General features: G+C 39.1%; 1 protein-coding gene across 1 annotated transcript; it reads left to right on the top strand.

The window, feature by feature from the left end:
- Window positions 1-339: 339 nt before the first annotated feature.
- Window positions 340-8,206, top strand: LOC138024459 (adrenocorticotropic hormone receptor-like). The gene is made up of 3 exons (XM_068871668.1): window positions 340-548; window positions 4,527-4,658; window positions 6,113-8,206. Exon 3 carries the CDS (start codon window positions 6,139-6,141, stop codon window positions 7,204-7,206), a length of 1,068 nt encoding a protein of 355 aa, XP_068727769.1. The 5' UTR covers window positions 340-548; window positions 4,527-4,658; window positions 6,113-6,138; the 3' UTR covers window positions 7,207-8,206.
- Window positions 8,207-8,441: the final 235 nt, after the last annotated feature.

The raw sequence follows: 8,441 nt of genomic DNA, 5'->3' as shown, positions 1-8,441 counted from the left end.
AAACAGAATGGTTGCTATTCAAACAAATTTTCACAGCTTCTAAAATGCAAGTAGTGGATGGAAATTTATTTTCTCTGGCATTCAAAGCTTTCCTTACGGCAGTGAGAAAATAAATTTCCATCCACTACTTGCATTTTAGAAGCTGTGAAAATTTGTTTGAATAGCAACCATTCTGTTTTTAATTTAATTCTACAAATTAGCACCACTTTTTGTTCTTCTTTTTTGCAATTTTATATTTTTTTGACAGCTGTCACTTGTTATTGTGTAATTGTTAGCGCCTAAATCTTATTTAAGTTCCGTTTTTATGCAAAAGTTGTCGTAACTGAAGAAGGTCTTTGACCGAAACGTTTTATTAAATTTTTAAATTTTAAACTTTTTTTTACGTCAGAAGTTGTCCGTCCTCGCTTCCTTTTTACTTACTACAGTCGTTCATGTCGTGAGGTTTGGACTAGGAATCTTGCAGATCCTCTTGACGTGGTGACACCTTTGTTGGCCTGAGAGACTCACTAAGAGGTGGTGATCGAGCCAGTTAGAGTGCTCAGTACAAGGTAGAGCGTAACTATAGAGGGCTGTGAGAATAAAAACATAGCTACACGGTAATTGCCCTACAGGCCTGTTTCGTAAGGCTTGAAGCCTCACTCTTGAGGAGTTTTATTCACACTGCTGCGCACTTATTTTTATATCACAAACATTACGTAATTTACATACAAGTTGGTGTTTAGGTACTAAGCTAATTGTTCTGTTGTAGCGCCTTCGCTCGGTGCATGCATGATCATGATACTAACTCGTTTCTTTTGTTCAATGTACATGGCTCCGGTTCACAGATAATTTCTCGCTCAAGCATAAATTACAACGTTTAGTTGAACTGCTGTACGGTTTAGCGCGGCAAACAATTTGCCATGTTCGGGAAGAAATTCTTAGCACCCGTGGACAGGTGTTTTCCTCGGGCCAACACCCTTATATATATATATAAATATATATATATATATATATATATATATATATATATATATATATATATATATATACACCCGTTTACAAAAACGTTGCAATTTCAAAGTATATATGATATATATATGCCTTTTGTTTTCTCATCAGAAAGGTGAGACACGAAGCATGTGTATTTCACGCTGAAGGAAAAATGCGTTTTTCTTTTAACAAAAATAATATTCAAAAATTGACGAGAAAAATCCCACAAGCTATTTGAGGGAAATGGAACAGTATTTAATTGATTCAAGCGGGAGCTCTTTAATCCTAGTTTTTTTAAAGGTTCATTGCGGGAACTAATATTTTACGGGGAGCCATCACAAAGATGTGTGGTCTGTAAACCCGCCAACAAAATAACCTCCGAACCAACCAAAACTTATGACTCATTTACGTCATTTAAGCCTTTGAATGATTCACCATGTACACGGGGTTCATGCCAGCAAGGCCGAAATCGAAAAGAATTTAAAGCAAAACAATGAGTAAAGTGCCACTCATGCTTCCTCGCTATTGTATCAGGAGGCTGACAATAACCCGTGGCTCTGTCGAGATGACAAGAAATCGCAAACAATAAGTGTTTTGGGGTAGACTTTCATATACCGGACTAAAATGGCGGAGGACAAAAGAATTATTGTTATTCCGATTAGGCCTTGCTAATTCGGTATTATTATGTTCACGTTGTTCTTTGTTTTATGGACATTATTTCGGATCCGGTATATGAAAGACCAGAACAAAGTGAATTGCGAAGACAATATTCCCAACAAACATTATCCAATTATAAATTCGTTAGACACCTTTCAAAACTGAAAGATCAAGCCATAAGTAATGAAATATAGGAGGTTTTCAACCAACCTCTAGAGACACCAATAACAAAACAGAGAAAAGTACGACTTCTGGTGGAGGAACAAAAGAAGCTAATGAGAAATCTTTTGTTTTCGTCCACGAACGTGGCGGCGATGACGTCATGTGAAAACCTCCTACAACTTAACTTTCTTCAAAAGTAATTTACGTTCTAGGTTTTTTTTTTGGCTTTTGAGTTGAGATATGTGGGGAAACTGCTCCGTTCTTCGAGGTAATTCGGAAAAGAGCTGACTAGTAATCACCATCTTCATAACCGGAGCAGTTCTTTCAGTTAGGAAAAAATAACACTGAGTTGTTAAGTTGTTAAGATACTGCCTTTCTCACATAACTTATTCTTTTCAAGTATTAAAAAAAACAACGAGAAGAAAAGGTATGGTGGGTGGTAGAAAGAGCCGATAAACTGGTGAAATTCAAACAAAGCCTTCAAAAGGTTTGACAGCAGCTATTGTTCTTTCCTTTTGTAAAAATGGCCCCCTATTGTTTTTTCTGTCAACACCTTTCTGATGAGAAGACAAAAGGCATATATATATCATATATACTTTGAAATTGCAACGTTTTTGTAAACGGGTGTATATATATATATATATATATATATATATATATAAGGGTGTGGGCTGTTAGTTGACCTAACGATGAACTCCCAGTAAGAGGATCCACAGGATACAATGTCTCAACGCGAATTTGTAGTTTAGTGTACGAAAAAAAAAGGCGACGAAGAGACAAACTCTTGACTGTTCTGGACGGGGTTTAACACACGACGTTTCGGCCTCTCGGCCTTCTTCAGGTTAAAAGGTAAAAACTAAAAAACTATTTACAATGAGTGCAAATCACAAAAACAGCGGCCTATATATAAAGAACAGAAATATTGAAATTAAGGAAACGTAACAAAACAAAGGTGTAAGCTACAACATGACATGGATATGACAATGAAAGACAAATAAAGAACTATAGGTGACATATCGATAAAAATGCATCGTATTGGGAAAATGTCAACTCACAAGTACTCAATTGTAGTAATTAATGCGGTGGTTTGATCTAAATTCCCGCCTTTTATTAAGACCATGAGGATTGAGGGTAAATAATTGCGCAGTCCAATAGGCCTCCCTAGTGGGTAACAATTGTTTAAGATGTAAAGAATTTTCAAAAGACCTTATTTGTTCGATAATGATGAAATTGATTTGTGAAATTTCATGTTCAGAGTTATTAATTTAAAGTGGTTAGCCAAGTCACAAGTTCGTTTGTTCTTCAGCATGGCCGACTTGTGGTTGCAGGTTGCATTTGGCACAAGTGGCCAAATAAATAACATTTTGCGATGAACAAGAAAGTTTTTGTTGAATGAAATAGTAGCTGAACTTTGAAATTTCGAAGCCAAATTTGAGGGTAGCTTGAGACCTATGCTTTGGTGGAGATACAGGGACGATATTTTTGACCTCTGGACTCAAGGTTTTTCCTAAATTATTGGAATTCACTGATTATATCAATGATTTGTATCCTACTATTAAATTCGAATTGGTTTACTTCGAAAGTCATTTGAATGTCCTTGATCTCACGCTGCATTTTTGTAACGGGTTTATTAGCACTGATGTTTATGCTAAACCCACCGATAGCCACCTCTATCTACCTTTTTCGAGTTCACATCCCTCACATTGCAAAAGAGCAGTCCCCTTTGGGGTAGCTTTAAGAATCAAACGCAATTGTTCTACTAATGACTTTCTACAAAATAGGTGTAAGGAATACAGAAGATATTTGAAATCTCAAAATTATCCGGCGGAGCTTGTTGATAAACAGTTCGACAAAGCTCGCAGTATATCAAGATCCGAACTTTTGAGCAAAAAGGTCAAACCAGATAAGAAAGTTTTTCCACTGGTGCTTGACTACAATCCAATTTTGCCAGATATCCAAAAAGTTTGCAGTGAAGTATTCGGCTTTGTAAATGGTTAATAAGTGCTTCGGTTAAGGCTAAATGTGACGTCTAGGAAGTTGATTATTTGTTTGTTAGCTTCTATGGTGATGCGTAGTCCGTTATTATTAAAGATGCGGCATATTTCTTTCTTGATGTTCTCTGTGTCTCTCGGTAAAGTCCTACGTTTATATAAAGATCCTGAAGTTGGGAGAGGAGAAAGCTTCCCACGAGTTCACATGTTTCGGCGCCGTCGTAGCTTCCCATTGTTACGTCGAATGTTGTATTACCTTTCTTTTGCCAGGGTATGTGCTTGTGGATTAAGATGGAGTTTTTAGCGTGGATAAATGTTTCTTTCGTCGGTGGTAATGTTGTCATAGTTGGAGGCGAAGTCGAGTTCTTTGTTTAGGAGGTCTTGGCTGATGGATGGATAGAACTCTTCGATGTCGAAACAGATGAAGCTGAAGTGTTGTTAGATTTGAACCAGTTGATTACGGCTGTGGTGTTTTTCCATTGGTGGAGGTTGTGTTTTTTCGCGATTGTGCTGTTGATGCGGTCGAGGATCTTTTTACTGACTTTTGAGCGAGAAATTTGTCATTGTCTGTGAACCGGAGCAGACTAAACATCAAGTCTTTGTAAAATTTGCTAGTTTACCATGTTTATCACCGCTGTTTGTGTTTTAGTTTAATCAAGCTATATGATGGCCTAAGAAAAAGAGTTCATACGATTTTAGAGGCCCTTTGATATCTTTGTAGCAATTCTAAGCATTGAATATTTGCAGGATTTCCAGAACTGGAGCTACTTCTGCCGCCAACGAATTCAGAAAATCTACGGCTAGCCATGTAACTATTGCAACAAGAATATACTTTGACAGGTCACGTCACAGTACGGTAAAAGGGAGTTTAGGGCAAAGGTATGTTGCTGTTTGTCGTTATTTATTTGTTCGAGCAGGGTCCTGCTATACCCACCCACACATACACTCACGAAGGACAGCCACAACACCGTTAAATTCGTCCCCTACTCTTCTCGAATAATGTGTGGGTTCTTTAACGTCCCACAAGGAAGTTATGAGCATGAAAGAGATTTTTGAGACGGGGCCTACGGTTTCTAGTCCTTATCCGAGAAGACTTGAAAGTCTAACCATTTTGAAGCCACCGACGTTCAGTGGGAGCTGATCATGTTCCCGTGAGGAATGAATCAACGTATCAATGAATCAATCAAACTTTAACCATAGGCAGCCCAAGCTCGGTATACAATTTATAGACTTTGTATGGGAAAATTAACTTTCAGCTTATAAATGCTAAAATAAGCTTACCTCTACATACGGTTGTCCTTGTCTTTTCTGTGCAATCGGAGGGCAAACTGGGTCCGTTTTAGCCGGGTTTGTGGCTTTCGAATTTTTACGATGTCGTTAGTTGTCATTTCCCCTCATAAAGAGAAGGAGGCGAGTGTGGGTATTTTTGTTTTTTGCTTACACCTAGACAGTCTAATAATTGCGCGTGGATAGTGTTTGAAATTGGCCAATGACAGTGCAGAATGTAATATGAGCGAGTTATAACTGCCGTAGCCACACATCAAGCTGAACGCATCGGAAGATTGTAGAAAGCCGAACATTATTTGGAATTTATCCGCCAAAAATCGTTGTGTGGTCCATGAGTGGAGATGATGTGATAGGAAATTTACTTGGCCTTAAGGCTGTGGCGTTTTTACGGCGATTCGGACCGTTGCTTTGTGATGCGAGAGAAATTTGTGGGACGAGGTCGCCGCCAGTCACCAGCCTTTCTTTTCTTTATGACGGGAAATGACAACTAACTACATCGTAAAAATTCGAAATTCACAAAGCCGGCTAAAACGGACACAGTTTGCCCTCCGATTGCACAGAAAAGACGAGGACAACTGTACGTAGTGGTAAGCGAAGTTTATGTCTACCCTTTACAGCTTATTATATAGCATTTGTAAGCTCAAAGTTAATTTCGGCGGCAAAACAAAAGACTATAAATCGTATACTGAGCTTGGGCGGCCTGTGCTTTAACCAGCCATAAATTGCTTCTGACCTGGAAAGTGTTTAATGTAGAAAGTCAGTCCTCTGAAAAATATCCATGACTGATTTCGCGTATAGAATTTCACTGGAAAGACGAGTAATCTCTGTGGAGCGAAGCAAACCTTTTCCTTGCGTTTGCAACTTCAGTCGAAAATACTGTATAAAGGCCCGCCTGTAAATATGATAAAGTTAACATGAAAGAGACTCAATTTGTTTCAAGTGAAAAAAATGACATGGTCATTTGACCGGCAGTAATCTCTCTCTTTGCTAAACGTAACTGAGCTACCGTAATACACATGCGTTAACATTATTTTGTTTCAATTCAGGCAACAAGCATAGCCTTGATACAGCGATGGGGCTTGGAACAAGCCACTGCGTTGGAGTCTCGGCTCCACCCGAGGTATCATGGACCACAATGGTTCTCGCTCTTATATTCATGATAGCCACCGTTCCTGGAAATATGATGGTCATCCTTGCAGTGTTAGTGGACCCAAATAAAAACCTACGAAGTCCTTTCACGTTTCTGATGGCCAACCTCGCTGTGATAGATCTAATTGTTGGCTTGTTGGTCGAACCCTTAGCCATCAATACCCACTATCGACAGGCACGAGGCCTTTCCATCAGCATGTCGTGGTTTGCCCCGTTTGTTTATTTTCTCTGTTGTACAGCTTCTCTTTTGAGTTTGGCTGCTCTTACTGTTGACCGTTACTTGGCCATCACAAAGCCGCTATGGTATCGAGCCAATACCAATTACAAGCGAGTAGGCCTGACTGCTGCCACTGTGTGGTTCCTATCTGGCTGCTTTTCCTCTCTTTTCTTTTTCGTGGGTTTTGTCACATACGCGTTTGCGTTTGCTATTATCACCATGTTCTGTACACTCTTCATTTTCATCTTTTCCTATGTGCGCATTTTCCAGTACGCCAAAAGACAGGTCACCAACATTAGTTCCCTAACTGACGGCCAATCGGAACACAACAAAACGCGTCAGCGCGCTATAGAGATGGAAAAAAAATTCACCAAAACATATTTAATCATGCTTGCGGCCTTTCTATCTTGTTACCTCCCTTCTTGCATCATGATCTATCTAATGAACCTATGCCACACTTGCAGTTGCGAGCTCATTCATTGGCTCAGAGATTTACACTTTTTGTTTATCATCTTTAATTCCCTCATTAATCCTTTCTTTTATGCTTTTCGCCTACCAAACTTCAAGAGTGCTGTAGTACGCATGCTCCACTACACATTTCGAGAGGCACCTGCCATGAATCCCCATACCACCGGTACTAGAGACCAAGGCCCTCACGGGAAAATCGAAGTAGCCTTAACCCAGTCCGCTCAATTGACCGCTGACAATGGGAAGAACAGGATAGATGCTATAACAACCAAGACAACCAGTGAACTCGACCCCATTAAAGAGTAGAAAGGTTGACGCTTGGTCTGATAAGTCATACAACTTATTCCTTTGAAGCTGAAACATGCGCATTTGTTTTTGTTTAAGCCGGAGTGGAGGCCCTAATAGTCCTTTTGAACAAACTAAACCAAAGTGATCGCCATTGCCAATTATAACAGACGCTGCTTACAACAAAATGGCGAGAGAGAATCAACCACTGAACTGTTACGCCTTTCGAGTACCAACCACTGAAAACGCTTAGCTGGCATTCACACAATGAATTTTTTACCACAATGGCTTGTAATCTCGCAATCTAATTGGCTAATTTGCCGTTGTCTATAAGAGTCTAGACAACGCTGTACGCGTCATACTCTCGTCAATTTGTCAAGCAATGCAATAGCCAGTCAGGAACGCCCATTTTGGAAAATAAACTAATCCTACTGCGAGAAAGATATAGACAACGCTTGCTCTTTCTTTGTGTCATGATTTTGGTCACGCTCTGAAATAAAAACTTTCTTTGGCGTTGAATATTGTGGTAAAATTCAAATCAAAAGTGATTCAGTGTTGTCTGCACCACTTTCGATTTGTTAATTTTATTGTTTTCTTGAGATTCGCTCTTCGCGAGCTAACTAGGCTAGAGGAACTGGCCATGGCCCTGCTGAAAACGATTCTGTAAAGTACCTAAAAGACGCTTCAAATTTCCAATGGAAAAAATAGCCTGTACAGATAAGACCAACAAGAGAGGGTAAAAAAATCTTGATAATTTCATAGGATTAATATTCATAGAAGAGATTTGTATTTTTGAATGGCAAATTAACCTCTATTGAGCGCTGAACGCTAAACACTGAAGAAAGACCTAAATAGTTTATACCAAATTGATGGATATAATATTAAAGGCAGAGCACTATCTGTGTAGTGTTTGCCGGTTCTAGATATAGTTTGAACTTAAATGATCTAAGAAACACTTTATCCGCCATATGCATGCATGTAGCAGGTACCTTAGGTACCAAAGCTGTAGTAGAATTGGCAATAAGAGTCGACCGGACGCCGGTGAAAAGATTATCACTTGTTGAATAGAACGTCTCAAAAACGAATGTAGTGTACTCTTCTTCTTCTTCTTCTTCAACTTCTGATGTGTAATTAAACCGTCCCCGTTAGAATAAATGCAAGAACTTCCGTTCTTACCGTGTCAGCAAAAATAGGAATGATTTATATGCAGACGGAGGTACTTTCTTCCCTTTTTCTTCCAACAAGTTCACAAACTC

The sequence above is a fragment of the Montipora capricornis genome, chromosome 11 (genome assembly GCF_036669925.1).
Source record: "Montipora capricornis isolate CH-2021 chromosome 11, ASM3666992v2, whole genome shotgun sequence".
NCBI lineage: Eukaryota > Metazoa > Cnidaria > Anthozoa > Scleractinia > Acroporidae > Montipora > Montipora capricornis.
Note: the sequence above shows the minus strand (reverse complement) of the source record. Positions and strands in the feature narration are given on the sequence as shown.